Genomic DNA, 21252 nt, shown 5'->3' on the forward strand with positions numbered 1-21252 from the left:
CTCAGAGGAGGAAGGGAACTGCTCACACTTTCACAGATTATCACAGAACATCCTGAGTTGAAAGGCACCCACAAGGATTGTTGAACTCCAGCTCCTAGCCCTGAACAAATTTCCTTTCAATTTGCCTAATTTAACATTTATTTTTCGTAACTTTTTTCTATTTTACCTGCTCATATCTACCTCTCACCTATTCAACCTTCTAGCCCAAATAAAGCATCTCTGAAGAGGGAAAGACATCCAGGATATGTGGCTTTCATAATCCATATTTGGCCTACAGAGCTTTTCTTGGAACCTGTGTCTTTTCCTCTGTGAGTTTGCTGTTTTTCTTGTTCTGCTACTCAGCACCAGGGACTTCAGCACTGTCCTCCTGCCAGCAGTTTTCTCTAATACTCTCTTGAAGGGCATGGCTCTTCACCCTGCTCCATGGAAACCTCCCAGCAGGTAAAAACCTTGCAAAAATCTCAAATTATCATCTTGGCTTTGTCGATTTTGCAAGACCAAAGCACATGAAACCAAGCTGATTTCTCTGATGTGTGAAGATAGTGGCTCTGGGTTATTTCCAACAACTTGGGGAGGTTACAATTAAATAAAACAAGCAGGTACAAGCCCACATTTAGTGTTGTTAGGAAAGCTGGTTAAAGCTTTCAAAGAAATTGTCTGTTGTCACACAAGATGAAGTAACATGCCTTGCAGAAACAAATATGATATTCAGAATGGTCAACAAACCTTGGAAAACACTCAGAACTTATGAATATTTATTACAGTTGCATAAATAAACTGAAAGTTTGGAAATTCTTCTCCTTACTATATAAAGAGCTTAGTAAAAATGTAGTAATACACAGAGATACTAAACTAAAAATGTTTTGTAACTATTAAGTAAAGCAGTGTTACTTGATAAAGTAAGAAACAGCACTCTGTCACAATTAAAAAGTAAGAAATTGTGGTCATAGTTCTTACCTAAGAGACCTAATTCTGACATCTGAGCTGAAGTCCATGGCAAAATAAGTTTGGCTGACAAAGTTCAGCCCCTGGCCTGATGTGATAGGAGAAATACAGGAAGGATGGCATCGGATGAGGGTAACTCCTCCAGTCTCTGACCAGCTAACTTTGAAACAACCAATTAACAGCTCATTAAATGCTGAAAGGCTCAGGAGGAAAGTTGTCTGACTTTGACAGACTAACGTGATTTGGGGAGATGCTGGGATGCCTGACAGGTTGCAGTGCTTTTCTATTTTATTAGGAGAAAATCAGCATGTGAACACTGGACTCTGAAGAGAAAATAACTTGTGGCATCTAAAGCAGGAATCCCCTTCTTTAATATTTTCTCTTCTGCTTCTTATAAATAAAATAACAGCTTTCTCTTTGGTAATTTAAATGAAATCTGAAGATACTTTGCAGGTATTAAATGGAAATGTTTTGTCAGTTACTTCAGAAAGGATTAAGAAGATTAAAGTTTTCAACTGTAATATAAAATATACTTACATTTTTTTGGAAATGATTTTTCTCAGAACATTCTGAGCTATCTCGCCAAATGTCTGTGGAATTTTCCTTTGTTTGCCAAATCCCTTCATCCAAGCAGACTCTGTATACATGTCCTACACTTCCTGAAAGTAAACAGTTTTAGTTTGAAAGGTCAAAATAGAGATTTCATTTTTCATTCACGTTTGAAAGATTTCTGCCTTACACCTCCACAATACACTCTGCACCACCCATACTCAAAAAAGGAGTAAAACTCACTTTTCTTCTGTTTTTGTCAATATTTTTTTTATATTTACATAGGAAAAAGTAGGAATAGAATCCAGCAGAAATAAATTTCCCGAATGTACCTGTTTTTTACAAGAAAACCCACACAGTACATCCAGAAGAGAAGCCTACACCTCACTTCATTCATTATTCCTCATGAAGCTCGTGCATGGGTAATTCACTGGCCAGAAGTGCACAAGGATTTGATTAGGGAATGATCTCTCTCTGTGACACTGATTTTGCAGTCTGGTATTTCATTTCTGTGCTCTGGGGCTCCTTCAGCAGGGGTGGGGTGAACTGATGAAATTCTCTTGGTTTCCACTGAATTGTACCAATTTATATTAATTAGGAATTTGCCCATAGCATCAGAGGAATGCTGTGGGGACCCTGGTTGATGTTTGTTTGGTGTTGTCCTCAACAGCTGCCATCCATTTATTTCTAATCAGAACTGAGCTTTTCCAATCATTTTGGAGTTGAACATGTTCAAGGGTGGTAGCAACAACCAGAATATTTTGTTTTGCTCAGCTCAGAGCTGAGAGAATTGCTTTGGGAGCAGTTTGTGGTGATGGAGCAGGAGCTCTTTATGAATACTAGACTGGGAAAAACCTTGAAATGTGATCAGAAATCTTGCTTTTGTAGAAATTCAGACCAAAAAAAGCCTCCGTTTCATGGAGGCAAAATGCTTTTGTTTATTATGAAGAACTGGATTTGTTCTAAATGGATGGCAGAAGGCGTTGGGGAGTTTAGATGGAAACTTGGTGTCTTACTGCTTATTAGCATAAAAAAGGATAAATTATATTAAAGAACAAACCATGTGTGGTTTGTGCTGGAGAAATCTGTGATAAGCAGCTGGTAGCAGTCTCCCATAAATCAAAGAACTCGGGCAGAACTGGTCCCATCAAGTGGAATTAGAAAAGCAGCTCAGAAAGACATTTTAGCAGGATTCAGAAAGACATTTTAGCAGGATTCAGAAAGACATTTTAACAGGATTCAGAAAGGCATTTTAACAGGATTCAGAAAGGCATTTTAGCAGGATTCAGAAAGACATTTTAGCAGGATTCAGAAATGCTGCTCTGTGCTGATAGCAGTGCCCTTCCATTCCTTTATGGGAATCTTCTTTGGTCTCTGACACTTTTGCTCCTGAAGGTGTTTTTTCACCCTTTCCTGAGAGCTGCATTCCCTGCAGGAAAGGCTGCTTGGGAGGCTGCTTTGTTCCCCACACCACTGGCTGTGGTGGCTGTTCCCCACTGCAGGGCTGACTGCTGGAGCTCCACTGGCTCTTCCAGTGTCCTGGAATCCTCTCTGGGGTCAGTGGGGACCCACAAGTTGAGGCTCAGGAGCTGAACCCTGAATCTCTTATTACCAATAAAGCCCTGGCAGGGTGGCTACATGACCTGGCAAATGTTTTCAGCAGACAAGACAGAGCTGTGGCAAGCCCAGATGGAGAAAAAGAGAGATTAAACATCAAAAATGATTTTGTGCCTCAGTTCAGAAGTGGTAGAAAGGAGTGAGACTCTTTGTGCCTCATCCACTCCAGAGGACGCTGGGGCAGGAGGGACAAGCAGCAGCTTTCCTTCAGCTGAACTCCTGGCACAAACTCCAAGACAAGTTCCCACTTTCACATTACCATTTTCCAGCCATGGCAAGTATGAAGGACAAGGAACAGAGACATTTCCTGGGCGTGAGTAAGGCCAGCAAACAAACTGATCAAATGTCCCATTGCAATGTACTCCTGGGGAGAGAAACAAATAAAAGTTTTACAAAAAGTTGTCCAGACAATGGACAGTCATGAAAACCATTTTGTACTGTTCCAGGCAACCTGCAAGCTACTTCAGAGCAACAAGATATTGCAGATAAATGTTGTGTATTCCCCGTGCAATGCTCCATGCACTGCACAGAAACAAGAGGTGCCTTCTTCCCTGAGTCCATGCACCACCTGAAGGCTTCACTCTCTCCACAATGAGATCAATTCATTGCTTAAAATCACAAGGAAACTGAGGTCAGACCTCACCAGGGCTTGCAGATTCCTTTTGAGGGACAGCACAGGGACAGCTCCCATCTCTGCTCTGTGACAGTGACAGAAGCCACGGGGTGGCTGGAGCTGTGCCAGGGGAGGTTTGGGGTGGGTATCAGGGAAAGGTTCTTCCCCCAGAGGGTGCTGGCACTGCCCAGGCTCCCCAGGGAATGGGAATGAGAGCTCCAGGAGCGTTTGCACAGTGCCCCAGGGATGCCCAGAGTGGGATTGCTGTGTCTGTGCAGGGCCAGGAGCTGCACTGGGTGATCCTTGTGGATCCTTCCAGCTCAGGGTGTTCTCTGAGTCTGTGATTTTATGACTGTATGATCTTGGGGCCGCTGTGGTCCAAATGCAACAGCCAGATCCCAGACATGTTATCCCTACCTGGTTTTGGAAAAAGGCAGATATTCCACCTTTCCCAGCCCTGTGACACCAGTTCTCAGCTCACACCACCTCTGTCAGCTTCTCACAGTGACTCCTTCTAGTCTTTGGGCAATATCTCTTATTCCCAGAGATATTTCCAGAGGTTGTATCTCTGGTAATCTCTCAGAGTAACTCAGTTTTAATCTGCACAGTCATCACATCACTCTGCAGTGTCTGTCCTGTTCCATGGCCTTTCCAAGCCAGCACACCTTATCTCAGAGTTTGCACACAGATGCACAAGACTGTGTGAGCCTTCTGTCAGGATCTGAGAATCCCCTACAAACCCATTTCCCACACACAGATTCATTTTTCATCTTTCCTCGAACAGCAGCCACCTCTCTCCTAGCCACACCTTGGACTTCTCCAACTCCTCAAACCAAAACCATGCCATCCTTCCCAGCAGACAGACACCCAGCTGAGCAGAGTTCATACATTTGGGAGTGAAATAAGGATGGATTGTGAAGTCCCCCTTTTGCAAAGAGCAGAAAACTTTGAGCACCCAATCAAAGGAGGGAGGCAGGAATTCAGGAGGAGAAACTGTAGGTGTGCTGCTCTTCATCTAAGCACCCAAAAGCCACAGACAGGAGAATAAACAAGAGACTTTAGGCTAATATTTGTGTCAGGTGAATTGTTCTACATTTAGAACTTGGGAACAGACATACAGCAAGACAATATTTGCATATTCATCAGCATTACTCAATAAATTTCCTCACTGTTTAATTCCTTACCACTATCTACAGATGATTCCTGCAGCATTTTCAAGCATTCCTGTTTATATTTGTTCCATCCAGTAGTGGTTTTTTCCAGCAGAGAACCTTTGGCCTGGGAGTGAAAATACTGTACACAAGAAAAAAATCAGTTAGAGACTTTTTGTCCTCAGTGACAAGTTTCTTTCCATTTTAAGGAATTCTAGTCTGAGCACAGAATAGAGGAGAGGAGAATGGAGGAATGGTAGGGAAAAAAGGTCTAAAGGGCTTCTTGGTTTTAGAATATTTTTAAAGACAATCAAGCATATCTTATTGAGTAGTACAGGAAAAAAAAAAAGAATAAAACAGTACTGAATAAGCATTAATAAGCAATGCTATTTAGCTACTAACACCTTTCCTCTGGTGCATTCTGTACTGCCCAGCATTTCACAGACCACTTATTTTACCAGCAGCATCAACTGTGCCATAGACATCTTTCTATTCCTCTTTTTATTTTTTTTTAAGAAACACCTTTGTAAATTTTAGTTTTGCTTGCCCATTTACACCGTGTTGTCCTTTTTGCCTCAGTAGGGCACTGTTTGACTTTCTTCTTGTGTCCATAGGTGAGAAGAGTCTTTGCCACATAATTATATAAATATTTATATAGAGATATAATTTAATATATTATGATGTATGTTATATAATTATATTATAGTATATAATATAAAATCATTATATAAATAAAAGAGATTTCCCACATAATAAAATGACAAACTCTCCTTATCATGCAACATGCACTGCAGAGGTCTTTATGAGGGCCATAGCTGGTAATTGTTGTTTAGGGAAAAAAATTGGCTAAAACCAGAAGAATTAAATGCAAAACCACTTGGAGATTTGGGTGAAGAAATGCCTTGTTAGGAGCAAAGCAGTTCAGAAAGGATAATGTGAGATGCTGCTTCCAGCTCAGTGTTAGCATGATGGCTTTATCATTATTTATCCATAGAAAAGAACCATCCTAGGTACTGTCTGTGCAATAAATGCCCTGGCCTCCTGAATCCAGGGCTTTGAGAGGCCAGAGCAGTCAAAGATTGCTGTTACTAGAAGTCACCAAAAATTAAAAATTCATTACTGGTTGAAAATGTTACCGATTCTAACGAGCAAATTTTGGAGAGCAAACAGAATGTACGTTTTCTAAACAATCTTTTAACTAAAAGATGCCTTTCAGCTCTCCAGGAAAAGTAATTTTCTTTTTGTCTGGACCACACCCTTTCTTTGAAACTGCCTTTAACACTTGTGGTTGTCCTGACGTTGTTCTGAACATGGTAATGTGCCAAGAGCTGAGATATATAACGAGAGCAATAAATGGCTGTGAACTTCACCTTTATTCCTTTAAAACTACAGTTTGATTTTATTTTAATGAAGCAAATCGTATTTATTTACTTTTAAAACAGGAACAGTGTTACATCTATATAAATTTATATATATATAAAATATATATAAAGCTATATATAATATAACATATTATACAAGCTAGCTCTTATGCAGGGTCACTGTTTCATGCGTGTTTTTGCTGTGTAAAATGTTGCCTGCTCAATACTCTGCTTTCAGTCTCCCAGCTAACTTTCCAGACACTCTAAGCTTGAAAGGCTGCAATCATTCTCCCGTGGATGGGCTCGCAAGATAAGGGGAGAATATTTACAGCAGCCATGAGAAAGGAATGCATGTTTCCAAAATAAAAAAAAAAATTAAAAAAAAGAAAGGCATCTTGACATTTCCCTCCTGCAGGCCTCAGAACCCTGGGAGCCAGGGGAGGTTCTTGAGGCGCTGGCGGGTCAGTGAACCTCTCCTGAAGAGCAGAGACGCGGAGATGACGCACTCGCAGGCAGGACTGCTGGGCTGAAGGGAGAACACTCCAGTTTGTGGTAAACAAACACCTTAAACGGCCCAGGAAACAGAGAGGAAACCTCTGCAGCAGTGGCTACCTGGCAGCTCCTTTGGTGTCACTCCTGGATTTGGGGTTGATGCGCGGTCATGGAGGAGTTCACTCAATGAGAGTGAGGGGCAGGCTAGGCCTGAATGACAGTTCCACATCACTTCCCGGTGGAATTGTCCATTACTCAGATCTGCAGGCACGAGCACTGTCAGAAGAACCCAGCTCTACAGAGATGGGGCAGCTGAGAGGTGTTTTTAAAGGTTTTATTCCATTATCAATCTCGTAGAAAGATGAGACACAGGAGATGTAAAACTCAACATCATTCTATCAGAAGCCAAGCTATTTCCTTGTTACAATACTTCTAACACCAATCACATTTTACCCCACATGGTCTTGCTACAGTGCATCTTTCAGTTCTAATTCTCAAAAATATCTGGTCTGTTTGCAAGGCCATCATTTGAAAATTGTTTCCAGTTCAGTTTCCCTCTCTACAATGTCTGTCCTGTTCCATGGCCTTTTTAAGGCAGCACACCTTATCTAAGAGTTTGCACACAGATGTACAAGGCCATGTGAGCTTTCAGTCTTTGAGAATCCTCTACAAATCCATTTCTCACAGATCACATAGCCAATACCTGGTCACTATTGATGTAAACACTTCACAAGCCCCCAACAATCCCACCCTGTCCATCCCTGAGAGCTTTGTCCAAACACTCCTGGAGCTCCGGCAGCCTTGGGGCCATGCCCATTCCCTGGGCAGCCTGTGATACCTTAAGTTTTATCTTTCATGTATTTCAGACTCTGTGCTGCCCAGGGGTGCAGCTCTGAGCTCACACTCAGGGTCACTCAGCTCTGCACACAGCAGGGACACAAAACAAATCCTTCTCCTGCTGCACACCAAGGACAACTTTCAGCCCCAAAAGCACAAACAAGGGTGGGCTGGAGGGAGGAACAAGAAGGATGGGACCTCACAGCCTGGAGCTGGAATTGGACAATTCAACCCCAATATGCAAATGAACCAAAATTTATAGAAGTGTGAGACCTCGTGACCATTTGTCCATTTTGTGCCCATTTTGGGTCCACCTTGGGTGTAGCCCTGGCCAGGCTCTTGTCCTGCCCAAGGTGTACCTAAAGGCCTTTTAATAAATCTCTGCTTTATTCTCCAGCTCTGTCCAGTCTCTGTTCCAGCCCAGCCTTCCCAAGGCATCACCTGGGCAGTGCTCAAACACCCTCTGGGTGAAAAAAACCTTTTCCTGATATTCAACCTAAACCTCCCCCAACTCAGGGTCAAGCCATTCCCCTTGGGACCTGGGTCACAAGAATGAGAATTTTGCATGATACTCCTAAGCTGCCCCGAGAAGGCAAACCAAGTAGGCTGGGAGTAAGGCACCAGCCTTTAGAGGGAAGGGGAAATGAAGGAAGACGTGACAACCTGCCTGTGATCATGATTATTTTGTTGTTAAGTGCCAAGCTGCAGGTTATTTGTGGTCAGTCCTGGCCTGTTTGCTTTATCCATAAGATATGAGTGCCCATGTCTTCACGTTGAGGTGATGTCTGCTGACTCACTAGTGGCATGACTCGTTCTGTTTCAAAGGATGGTAAAGCAATGGCCTTGGCTATTGGAGTGTTTTCTGGAATAATCGATGGAGACCAAAACTCATGTTGATATTCCGTGTCAGTTTAAGTGAAAAGGAGTCAACAAAAGCCAGAGGCAGGCTTGCCTCTGTGTCCTGACATCCGTGTCCCCATGGTTCTTCAGAGAGGGGCACAGGGTCTCTCAGGAAGGGGGGGTCTCCAGCCTGGGTCAATATGAGCAGCACAGAAATCACTGCTGCAGTTGTGGAGGCTTTTTCTGCTTTTGTGGTGTCGGAGGAGGCCCAGTCACAGAACAACAGATTTACACAATGGTTTGGGTTGGAAGGGACCCAAAGACAAGAAAGATTTTGTTCCAAACCCCTGCAATGGGCAGGGACACCTTCCACTATCCCAGTTTGCTCCAAGCCCCATCCAACCCATCCTTGAGCACTTCCAGGGATGGGGTCTGGCTGTTTTCTAAGAAGACCCAACAAATACCCCTCTGCATCTGACACAGGTTGTGGTCACAAATCTCAAATTCTATAATAATTTAAATTTTGGTGCAAATTCCGTGGTAGGAATACAAACTTTCAGGGAAATTTCCCATGATCTCAGCCAGTGGAAACACTCAGCTTTCGATCTGTGGAGTATTTCAGTTGCCATTCAGCCACTGCTCTTAAATAGGACTTGTGACTCGGGGAAATTAAACCCCAGTGCCCCAGAAGCTCAGAAAGCTCAGAAAGCTCTTTTGCCCTACACTGGACATCATTTCAGGTTGTCTGAAGTTTTTTTGGTAAAAAAGAAAAGGAGTGGCCTCAGCCCGCCAGCCTGGCCCCTGCTTGCACTGAAGTTCACCCACGAGGAAATTTAATCAAAATTCCTTGGAAGTGTCCGGCCATTTATTTAGATTGCACCAAGAAGACACTTTAGAAATTTGTTGGATTCAGAAGAAAATATTGCCTGAAGCTTTCATTTAGGAAATGAATTAATTTGGTTGCAGATCAGTTTAATTTAAGTTTTTCGTAATTGACCATGGTACAGTCAGAATTTCCCCCTTTTAATTTTTTATACGAAGTTAGCAGTGAAATGAAATGTTGCTGTTTATTCAGACTATGCTCTTATGGACAGAAAAAAGCCCCTTCAATTTAGGCATAAACTAAAAATAAAAGCTGAAAAATATTTATTCATTCTTTCAGCCATGATCTGGATTTAGTTTGATGGATATTTTTTCCTATCTATAAAGGGTTTTGCTAGAAAATACAGATACAGTGATTTATGCCTGTTACTCCTTTAAAAGTTTCTTTCTTATGAAATAAAATATAATGAAATAAAGCACAGATTTCTTTAAGCAAGTTGCAAGAACCACTATGACAAATTAATTCACTGCGATTAGTCTAGGAAAGTTTTGATCTCACAGAAGTATTTGGGAGATTTTCTGTTAGAATTGATGGAATTAATCCTTTGGCTGAGGTGTCTCACAAATCTAAGAGTTGTTTCAGTTCTATAAACAGAAGTGCTTAGCAAAGAAGCTCTAGATTTGAATTATACGAAAATATTAGGAATATTTTCTAAAAAAAAATACATATATATTTGTCTCCTGGTAATATTTTCTTTATAAAAATGTTAGAAACACAGATATGGGCTTTACAGCGCATACAGCTGCAAACCCAGGTTCTTAGAAACCAAATAAAATGGAGATTATTTCATAGAAATACCTTTTTACTTCCAGTTTATTGAATTGATGCCCATATACTTCATAGAAATGTACCCTAAATATATGTGTGAACTTTACTCAGTTAAATTGAAATTTACCAAATATCAATAATTGTTTTAAAACTTTATTCATATCAAGACTGAAATTAATAAATAAATAAGAATTACTAAACACCTACATGAAAATTTCCTTGAAGGGAATTACACTGAGATATTTTCTTATTAAATACCTAAACCCCTTCAAATTATAAGGTGAGAAGTAAGAATTTTGTAAAGATTTAGGTAAAAAAAAAATATAAATAAAATGGTTTAGTGCATCTCTACAAGAAATAAAGGCAGAAAATCTCATACAGATTTATTTGCTTTCTGTATGAAGGTGAGGTGCAGAATGAAATCAGATTTCATAAACTGGAGAGTCAATGCTCACAAGTCAGAGGCTAAAAAGTGGCACCAGAAACAAATCAAAGTTGGATTTAGAACACAGAAAAAAACCAGTAGAAAATAAACCTGATTCATGACAGTATTTTCATCTGGTAGGGAAACTGAAAAACAAATGTAATTCAATACCGATCAATACTGGTATGAAAACTGATTGTGTAAATGGTTGTAAACATAATTTATTCACTGTATAAATGAAGATTAATAGAATAAAACTGTAATAAATGACCTAGCCAGAGAGAGTTCTAACACAAAACTCTACATCTTTGCAGCCATTCTTTCTCATGACTAATTAGTAACAAAATTAAATTGTTGTGTTGGCAGAATTTTCGGTACAAACATGCTGTTTAATGTTAAAATTAAAATTAAAGTTAAAATGCTACATGCTAGGAAATAGATTCTATTATTAATTATTGAATTGTCTTACCTGTTTCACAAGAAATAATATCATGATAGAGCTGGCAGAGGTTGGAGGTAGCCTGGACCAGAGTCCCATGCTGGAATAGAGGGCAAAAGGTGTCCCCATGTCCATTTGAATATATTTATCCCAAATATGCTGCTATTTCACTCTGTAGATCAATTATATATATGTATTAAAAAAAAAAAAAAGAATAGAAGTAAAAAATTCTTATTTTATGAATGCCACTGTTCCATGAATCTTCTTTCCAAATAAGTGAGGAAGTCTCCTGAAGTGTTTGGCTTTGCTCAACTCCAACTACGTTTTGATTTTTCTGATTAAAGGCAGAGAGAGCTTAGTCTAAACTTCACAGCAACTCTGCTTACTGGAGCTCGTCCATTAGCCAATAAGAAGTCAGAAAACTCTTCAAACATTAAAGGGCTGATCCTGTTCCTTGAAGCTCCACAGGAATTTTGCCAGCGATTTTTCCAGAATGCAATCCAGCCCCACAAAAACACATATATAGATATTTATACACACCTCATGAAAGCAATAAAGGACACCTCAGAACACAGGAAAACTTTGTGTAAGAAGCTTGCTGACTCCAGTTGTCAGAAAGCAGCTCAGTAAAAGTTTGTGCTTTTTGGGTTTGATTTTTTGGTCTTGTGCTTTTTCGATCGTATTTTGTCAAACGCGCACGGCCAGCGCAGGATCAGGGAGAATCTAAATGTGAAGAAAAAAATATGTTAGCAGCAGTTTAGTTTTACTACAATGCTTGTGATGTTCAGTGTTGTCTTCAAAGCTTCAGTTCCAGGGTGGGTTGTGGCTGTCTTGGTGTTACCTGCACATATTTGGTTTACACATCTCAACTTCCTCCCAGCAAAAATCACTGCATAAATCACTTTGCTTGAAGGAAGTTCCAGAAAACCAATTTGCTCCTCTCTTATTTTCTTCCCTTTTTCACAGTTTAGGCAGAATTAACTGATAAACACTCATGCAATCCATTTCTCCTATGAAACAGAGCATTGAAAAATTGGTTTGAAAGTTGTGGGACCAGCATTGCTGGGGCATGAGCAAAAAACTGTCTCTGTGAAACACCTCAGACTCAGACTGGGTGAAGCTGTCATCCAGAAGGTATCAATGGTTTCACAGGCCTCAAAATATATTTAATTACAGCCATATGCAGATTACTCACAGGAATAGAAACACAGATAAGGGTTTAATCCTCGGAAGGATTCCCCTCCCTTCCTCCCTCCTGTTCTCACAAGTGAAAATGCAGTGAGACAAAGGTGTAGAAAATATAACCCCTGGTTCGAGCTACAGCTCGAGGTTTTTGGGTTTTGGTTTTCGGGTTGTGAGATTTGCTCTGCCTTTGTAGACCAGACCTGCTTGCTCTTGCACTCTGCTGCTGGCCAGCTCTGCAAGCTGTCTTTCATAACAGCCCAGAGCAGGCTTTTATCCTGTTCTCCTGGAGTTTCACGCTGGAACTCATCTGCTTCTCCAGCTCTGGCATCTTCAGGTAGAGAGTTGTCTTGAAAATCCAAATTATTTTCATTAGAAGATACCATTTGACTTCAGTGTCTGTCCTGTGGAACCATTCTCCCCCAAGGCACATGGGTTTTTTTGACTTTACAGTTGTAAAATGAAGCAGTGAATTACTAACACCCCAGCTACTTTTGGTTCTTTGTATAACTTACTTGCATCACCAAACAGGCAGAAAAAACAATATATATATAACATGTCAAGGAGGGAAATATTTCTTAGGTGAAGGAAAAAGAAATGCTGTTTCACAGAGCGAGAAGATACACATATAAAATAAGGATAACTCAGCATTTTCTCCAATGTTTTACCTCAGTTGGGGAAAACTTGTGTTACATGTTCATGGAGGCAGACTGCACAGTGCCCAGGAAACCATCAAGAGCAAAGTCAGGTAATTTATGATTTTTATTTGTCACTGATAAAACTTTGAACAGAGGCAGTCACCTTTCTAGTGCTGCATGCTGTAAAATGCTGTAGCTGACCCACCAGTTTTAGCTCCTTTCAAGGGTTTCTTTTTACAGTGAGAGTCACAACTGTATTCAATTTAAACAGTGCTCAGTGTTACAGGAGCATTTGGAACTGTGAGATTTTGTTTATTCCTTAGCTGAGGAATAGAGAGATTCCATCAGTCTGACTCCACCTCTGATCAAGGTAAACAGGCTTTTTTTTTGTATAAATCAAACTTTAGCGATTGCACACTGGGGCACTCCCAATGCTTCTGTGTTCTGTGGTTGATTCATGGGGCAGATTATCATTTATTGTCACACTTTCTCATGTTTCTTGCACAATCCATTGCTGCCAAGCAACACTGTCCTTTATTCCTAATCTCCCCTGCCACATGACTGCTGGCCATGCCCAGATCCCCGCTCTCTGTCTTAAAACTCCTAAGCCAGCACAATTTCCTGAGAGGGATGAGGAATGGGATGGTGAGAGCAGGCAGGTGCTCTGCCAGGCAGACACAGACGATTAAATCCTCAAAAGGGAGCTTCTAGAACAATCTCTGGTGCACTCTGGAAGATGCCAGCCTCCATGCCAGAGGCAGACGGGCGGCACAGAGCCTCAGCAGCGTTTTCCCTGAGTTTCCTCTCTTTGGTCTTCTCCATCACGGCGTTCAGCAGCAGCTACTGGTGCGAGGGCACCAGGAAAGTGGCCAAACCCTTCTGCAAAGGGGACAGCAAAGGGGACCTGTGCATCCGCTTCAACAGCCCCGAGGGCAACAGCAGCCAGGCTGTGCAGTACATCTGGGAGACCGGGGATGACAAGTTCGTGGAGAAAAAGTTTCACGCTGGCATCTGGTACTCCTGTGAAGAAATGATAAATGAGGAAGGTGAGTGAACCCGTGGAAATTTGAATGATAAAATAATCACAGTTCTTCATATTTATTTGGTGTTCACATTCATCTCTGCTTCACTGTTATGGGGTTTGTGTCCTTAAGAAGTTGCTGCTCTCTGGTAAAGGGGACCTTGGAGGGTACTGTCCAATCAATTCCTATAAAATTCCTAATAAATTCTGCAAAGGACATTAGCGTGACAAGTTGTGCTTTTGATTCAGCTGACAGGTCGTGGTACAAATGAAGATTATTTAGTTTTTATTTTACTCGCCATAACAGCAAGTTAAATGACTTTAACAGGAAAGCATTTAGTTTTTCCAGTGTTTTTTATTCCATTAGTGAAAAATGAACACACTTGCTTTAAATGATTCCTTCTGATCCCCTATGGCAATATAAAGAAACTCAAACTGATTTTTTTTTTTTTTTAATTTAATCATTCACACTAATATATCTGTGGGATCTAAATTAGGTCCTGGATTTCCTCTTGAGCACAAGCATTTCTACTTTCTTACTGTGATCTCACCTTGCATAAATCAAAGCAGAAAAGGATTATTTTCATCCTGCTAAAACATGATATGGAGACCTACTAGCCATAAGTGGTGGCACTTGATTTGGTCTCACCCTGCACATGTAAATATTATTAGAATGAATTAGCTTGCCATTAGAGAAACTTTCTAGTTAATTTTTGGATTTTTGTGTAAGGGAATTGCTGCTTCAAGAATTCAAGCATTTCTTCTAAAACCAGATCAGTTTTTTCCCTGTATTGTCCTGCTCAGTTTACAAGCAACAGCTAGAACAGAACTTCAGAGAAATCAAAGCAGCTGTCACCTATGCTATAAAATGCAAATATTTTTGCAGTCACCCATCCTGAAGGTCCACTTCTACCAGAAGTTCTTGCAAGTTATGGAGTTTTAAGGGGTAAATGTCAAAGATCAGAGGAAACTACCTGTCCAAAAGACACATTTTATCCATGCCATGGGTACCAGGGCTGTGTGATTTGGGCATCTGCTGTGGAAGTTCGTGTGTGGAAGCTTGGTGCAGTCAGGAGCTGGAAAAAAAACACCCAGGATGTTCAGATCAGAGCAGAATTAATTCCGAGAGCTTTGTTCACAGCATCTGCGTGGGGGTCAGGAGGTCACATGGCTCTGAAAATCAAAGCTTACAGGAAGAAATTGGAATGAAGCTTAGAGGGAATTTGTGTGAGCAGCAGCCTTGCTGCTGTAAGGAGAGCAGCTCTGCCCTAACAGCAGGATTGCACCCAGGCTGCCAGTTCTGCAAGGGAATTTTAATATCCTGGCTTCCACAGCTAGCACCTCATGGAAATCGAGTCACAGCCTTTCTCAAAGTCTTCCAGGCTCTGGTTCTACATTGAAATAGTCTGTGAGGGCTCTCTAGTTAAGCCCAGGAGAAGGTTGATGTTCCAGGCTCTCTGTGTACATTAAAATCAGCTTTTCCTCATCATCTCACTTTCTTCTTAACTGATAGGTTTTGCATTTTCTTCTTTCTATTAATCTATTTCTTTAGATCATTACAGAATACAAAACCATCCTGATTTTGATTTAATCTTTTTTTTTTTTTTTTTTAGGTGAGAAATGTAGAAGCTTTATCAGTCTGACTCCGGCTTCTGATCGAGGTAGATATGCAAATTTTTTGTCTGTAGTAAAAACTTTCCTGATCACACTCACCAATCTAAGTATTCTGCATTAAATTAATTCTGCATTAAATTAATAAATTAAATTAATTAATTTAATGCAATAACCCCAAAGAGGTTTTTTTGTCCTTTATTTAGTTTTCAGACTTCAAAATGAAGGTCATATGACTTGTAATATCAATCTATTGATTGGTGTTTCAGAAGACACACCACTTGAATATGAATGGCTTTTGAAATTTGAATATGGGTACTGGAAGTAAAAAGTTGTATATTTTTACCTTCTCTCTCCTCATACCTCCACATTTGCAGCCAGGAATTCTGTGGCAGAGTGTGAACATCCACCCAGGAGGTTTGGACACTGAGGGGATTGAGGGAGATGTGCTGTGCACCAAACCAGCCTTGGTGGAATCTGAATCCCCTCCCTGTGCCTTGCTCAGAGCTGTGAGGAGACATTTCCACCCCCTTCTTTCAGAGAAGGACTCATGTTCCTATGAAAAATTCCTGCAGATGCTGCTGGGAGCCTTCCTCTTGCTGATCCCCTAGATGGAATTAGTAAAAACCTACATGAAAATTTAATTGAAGTAAATTACACTGAGATATTTTCTCACTAATGCCTAAACCCCTTCCAAATTATAAGGTAAGAAGTGAGTGTTTAGAATTTCATAAAGATTAAGGTAAAAAATTAAAATGATCCCCTTCTGACTGATGAAAACATCAGTACACCACTGATCTGATCAGACCAATCGCTTTATAAGTGGCTGATCCAGAAAAATACCCCAAAACCTGCTCTTTCCAACATGCTGGGACTGGAGTATTATCTTGGATGTGCAATTTCAGACCCTTGGAGAAGGAGAAATACTCAGTCTCTGAAGGCAAATCTTCCTTTTACCTGCTGCAGCTTGTCACAGTGCCTTAACAGCATAACAGAATTTTGTAGTATGAGAAAAAGGTATAAATGAGATGTGGGTGTAGCCACACAGAAATGAGGGGTGTTTTTGGGCCCTGCCTTGAGAGTTCCTCACGAGGACAGCTGCTGATGGACACAGAGCTGGAACTAGCTCTGAACAGCATCAGCAAATGTCACAGGCACTGCAGGCTGGGTGGAGACACCCAAGAAGCATCTAGGAGCCTAAAAGCCAGAAATTACTGCCTGGGCAGTGAAATCCTGAGTGGAGAGAGGCTCGTGCCCTGCACAGAAGGGGTTTGTGTTCTGCACAAACTTATTTTTTTATGCCTGTGGTTGTTGTGTGATCCAAAGCCAGGGTGCAGCAGGCTCAGCCTTCCCCAGTTCCTCACCCTGGGTCTCACACCCCTGTTCAGTGCACTTCTTCTCAAAGCTCACTGAGCAGAAATTCTGGGATGCAAACTCTCCCAGCTGGAGCAGCCAGAACTGTTGGGCAATGCAACATCTGGAGCTCCGAAGGAAAATCATGATTTTTTTACAGAGACAGATTTTCTGGAGAAGCAAACCACATCCAAGAACACCCACACATGGCCTGGCCCAAGAATTTAATGTCTAAATGGCCCATGAACCAGAGGAGTCTCACAGACATTGTCAGGGCCAGCATTTGGGGTTATACACCACACAAACGTTGTCTCCTGCCCTAGGTGGTGTCTGGTAAAAAAGGAAATGTCTCAGCAGTGTTTCAATTCTCAAGTTATGGTTGTTTGTGTAATTCTTCAGCTGAAGTCACTGCTTGAATCTACAACCAGGTGTCTCAGGACATTTGTTTTTTAAAAAGTTTGGGGATGATCATTTGCCACACCTTGCTACAGCAAATTTGGATACAAGGCCTCCTGGCCCTGGCTGTGGGACATGGGCATGCTAAAGGTCAAAGGGCAGACTGAGAGACTTCAATGGGAGGATTAACTTCTTGCATAACATGTAATTACCAGATCTCCAAAAAGAGAGGAATTAGCAGATAACTGGAGAAATGAATCTCAGTGAAACCTGGAGGCTGTCTGGGCTCATGAAGGCTTCTCTGTGAAAAAAAAAAACAAACCAAGATCCTGTTTGGTTGAAAGTTAAGCCTGTGGGGAAGATTTTGCTGTATGACTCGACCCACAGGCAGTGTAGGTGTGAGCGTGGCCTCCAGGGTGTCAGCTGGCTCTGCTGCTCCTCTCTGCACTCACAACCATGACATCAACTGTTCCTCTTTTTTATTAACTTTGCTTCTTTTTATATTAACTTTGCTTCATGGTGATTTTAGGGTAGGGTATTTATTGAGTGTAAAACCACCCTGTCCCACCTTGCACTGTAAACTTCTAAGTGTGTAGCAAAGGAACATGCAACTGCTTTTCCAATAATTATAATTTTGGGTGTCCATTGGCACTGAAGCCTTCCACAGATGTTCTCATCCTCACAGCATCCTCACGGCCTTTGTGCTGCTGTTTGATTTCCTATGAACAGTACAAACAAAGAAGGAAATGGTGAAAATACAAGATGATTACTGATAATATCAATGCTGTTGGTTTGTTTTCCAGGGGTTTTGTGGTTGTCTATTGTAGCTGAGCTTCTCTACGTGGTTTTGCTCCTGACTGGGAACATCCTCATGTCAGTAGAAATCTGCTACTACAGCTCTGTCATCGATGGGCTGAAGATCAATGCCTTCTCTGCAGTGGTCACCGTGCTGGCAGGTACAGTTAAAGCATCTCCTCTAACATCCTTCCATCTGAAAATTAATAACACCCTCCAAGTTTCAAAACTGTTGCAATGCCTACTGAGATTCTAGCAATACAAAGTGAAGCAAAATTTTCTGGGGGAAATATTATTTTCAATTAATTATTTCTTAATGTGGTCTATTTTGAATTTTATATTTGTGGCTTTTGCTGTCTTTGACTTAATTGTTTTAATTTGATCATTTTTCATTGAACTGTCAGGTTGGCTGCCAAAGACTGAAAAGTAACATCCTCCTCCCAGTAGCTTGATTTTTTATTTCCAACATGCCAAGTATAAAATTAGCACTAGCAAAACCCAAGTAGCACTTTTAAGAGGGAGTAGAATCTGCTTGGGTAATTGCTAATAGAGAATTGTCGTTAAAATTTTCTTCCATTTTCTGCACATTGTTGCATAATAATCCAGTGCTGCTTAATCTTAGGATTTCAGGCAAATTCAGTTTGGAAGAATTATCCCTAGTTCAGTCTGAGAATCTGGTCTGAATTGTCTATTTATAGTTTGTTGAGCAGGAGGAGGTTGAACCAGAGATTTTTGAAGGCACCTGAAAGATTCAATCTCTATCACAGAATTCTTTCTGAGGAATGTTGTACTAAAGCAATTACAGTTAATTTATTTACTCAAATTTCTTGTGGAGCACATGCCACTCTGCTTCATGTGTTCACGACTGTTCAGGGTTCTAAGTGATTTAAACTTGGTGATAGCATCTTTTATGACACTTAATTGCAAGTCAGACAGCTGGCAGATGGCAAAAAATTAATCTCAGGGTTGCATTTCTCTGTCAATTTTTTCAGCTTTTATCTTGATCCTAATGTTTCTGGATTTAGTGTTCATGCATTTGTACCTTCTCTTATGAATTAAAGGTATTTTGTTATACTTTTTCCTCTTAACATAATTATATATTTAGTTCATTCACCAGTCTCTGTTTTGGGGTAAATGAATGAAGTTCATTAAACATCTGATCATGATAATGGGGAAGAAACAGAGCAGAAATGATTCTTTTTTCTTTGCAGTTAACTTTAATCCATGTGAAGATGGCCCTTTCAGCTCCCTGTAGTCCAGGGTGCAATCCCCTGCCTTTCCTGCCTGTGGTTGGATTATCTCCTTTCTTTTTAAATTACTTCCCTGAAAGATGTCCCAGCAATTAAAAACCTCTACTATCACCAGTTCCATTAATTGCTCAAAAAAGGCCAAATTTCTCCTGTATCTGACCAATCCTCATGATCCACTGTCATGTCTGTTTTCAAAGAAAGAGATGTGATCTTTATTGAACTCCTTAGGCAGTTTTGGCAACTATTAGCAGCTTTCCCCTCTCCCAATAATCATGAATATTCATTTTTATTAATGTTCTTTTTTGGTTTGGGCCTGTACAGTATTAAGCAGACCTAGACAGGAAGCAGCAAGTTTATCCTGGACATTCTGTTTACTTCCACGAGTAAAATTTCTTGAAATACTAAAAAAGGGAAGAACATTTGTCCTAACTGTTAAATTTATGTACTAATTATTTGTAGGTATAAACCAAATCTAGTTGCCTTAGTCTGTAATGAAGTTTCTTGTACAAGTGTACTCTTGATTCTGACCAATGCAAATTAAATTATTCAATATCAGCCTCTTCCATAACCTAGATTTTCAGCACTTTCTAATAAGTGTTTGTCCATTCTTTCATTCACCCTCATAACTGATAAATCTGGCTGCATTTACAGCAGTGGGAGAGGGCTGTGAAAATCAACAACCATGAAGAATAATGCCCTCAATTTGCATTTTCTAATGTTATTATAACATTGTATTTTTTAGGTCTTCTGGGCATGGTTGCTCACATGATGTACACCACTGTATTTCAGATGACTGTAAATCTTGGTCCTGAAGACTGGAGACCTCACACATGGGATTATGGCTGGTCCTATGGGTACTAACTGGTTTATATTTGGTTCTTCCATTACATTTCAGTCACTTCACCCTGTGTTCAAGGAATAATATCTCATTTAGAAGCCATGGTTTTATCTTATTTCACTTCTGAGGATGCTGTTCAGTTACCAGGTGTCATTCTTGTAAATCAGTTGTCTTACATTATTGCCCAGAATGTACAGGTTTGCCAAGTTTGTATTTGCCATCCCTCATTTAGTGCTGCCTCCTTAGGGGGTCACTTTTAGCATTTCAGAATTGAGGCCCTTTTCCCTCTACTCATGCCATGCATTTTCTCAGGAATGCATTTCAATGCTCTGAAGCTGCTTTACCCAGCTATTTAATAGTGCCTTCTCTGTTCTTTTTAACACTTTTTAAAAGTGTTTAAATGTGAGGGAAACTCACATTTTTTTCAGTTTCCCCTGTGAGATTTATACTCTTAATAACTGCACCTTTTAACTTTTGATGCATTCCTTATCTTTTTATAAAACGCCTTTCTGATATTAAGCTCTAAGCTTAATAGAGAAGTAAAGCTTAAATAGAGCTTAAATAGAGAAATTGGAGGTAGGGTTTTGTTAAAAAGGTATGTAGATATTACAAATATGTAGAGGTGAACTCTACAAATCAGGTCTGTAAATGGTCATTAACCAAGAGTGTTTCTTCCTCACCCAGCTTGTTCATCTTTCCCTTATACACACCAACACAATCACACATAAGCAGTGTTTTCAAAAATAAAATTGAAGCACTTGAGTATGAAAATGTCCTGCTAATTTCTGACAATTTTTCTTCGTTTGTAGCCTTGCATGGACTTCCTTCGCTTGCTGTATGGCTGCAGCTGTCACCACCATCAACAAATACACAAAAACCATCTTGGAATTCAAGCACAAGAGGAGAAAACTGGAAAGGAGCTTCAGGATTCAATACAAGTTTCCTGAGCACACGGCTCCAGAGAAAGTTTGCAACGTGTACGTGAACTCCTTCCAGAACACGGCGGACGACCCCGCGCACGCGCTGAGGAGCCTGCGCCACCTGGCCACCATTTCAGTCCTGTGAAGCTGGTCCACGCCTCGAAGCATCCTGTAAATTGTGACACTAGATCCAAAAGAAACCAGTGTTCATGAATAAAATGTATCCGTGTGTAGTATTATTTATTTTTCTTAATAAAGAGATTATATTTCCGTGGATGCTTCGAGGAAGTCTTGGTGTTGGAGAAGAAGATTTGGGGGTCTCAGTTCAG

At 40.6% G+C, this 21252-nt stretch overlaps 2 protein-coding genes across 2 annotated transcripts in view; one reads left to right on the top strand and one right to left on the bottom strand.

The window, feature by feature from the left end:
• GLP2R (glucagon like peptide 2 receptor) overlaps positions 1–11514 on the bottom strand; it is a 34331-nt gene extending 22817 nt beyond the window's left edge. Inside the window, exons 1-4 of the mRNA XM_063410146.1 lie at positions 10950–11514; positions 4909–5017; positions 3371–3475; positions 1483–1604 (exon numbers count right to left, since the gene is read on the bottom strand). Coding sequence (XP_063266216.1) covers positions 1483–1604; positions 3371–3475; positions 4909–5017; positions 10950–11054 — 441 coding nt within the window. The 5' untranslated portion in view covers positions 11055–11514. The remainder of the gene's footprint in view (positions 1–1482; positions 1605–3370; positions 3476–4908; positions 5018–10949) is intronic.
• Positions 11515–13084: 1570 nt separating this feature from the next.
• LOC134556745 (germ cell-specific gene 1-like protein) lies at positions 13085–21203 on the top strand. The gene is made up of 5 exons (XM_063409025.1): positions 13085–13785; positions 15374–15421; positions 17924–18076; positions 19908–20019; positions 20813–21203. The coding sequence occupies exons 1-5, from the start codon at positions 13476–13478 to the stop codon at positions 21066–21068; spliced, it is 879 nt and encodes a 292-aa protein (XP_063265095.1). The 5' UTR covers positions 13085–13475; the 3' UTR covers positions 21069–21203.
• Positions 21204–21252: the final 49 nt, after the last annotated feature.

Source organism: Prinia subflava, chromosome 12, assembly GCF_021018805.1.
Source record: "Prinia subflava isolate CZ2003 ecotype Zambia chromosome 12, Cam_Psub_1.2, whole genome shotgun sequence".
NCBI classification, from domain to species: Eukaryota; Metazoa; Chordata; class Aves; order Passeriformes; family Cisticolidae; genus Prinia; species Prinia subflava.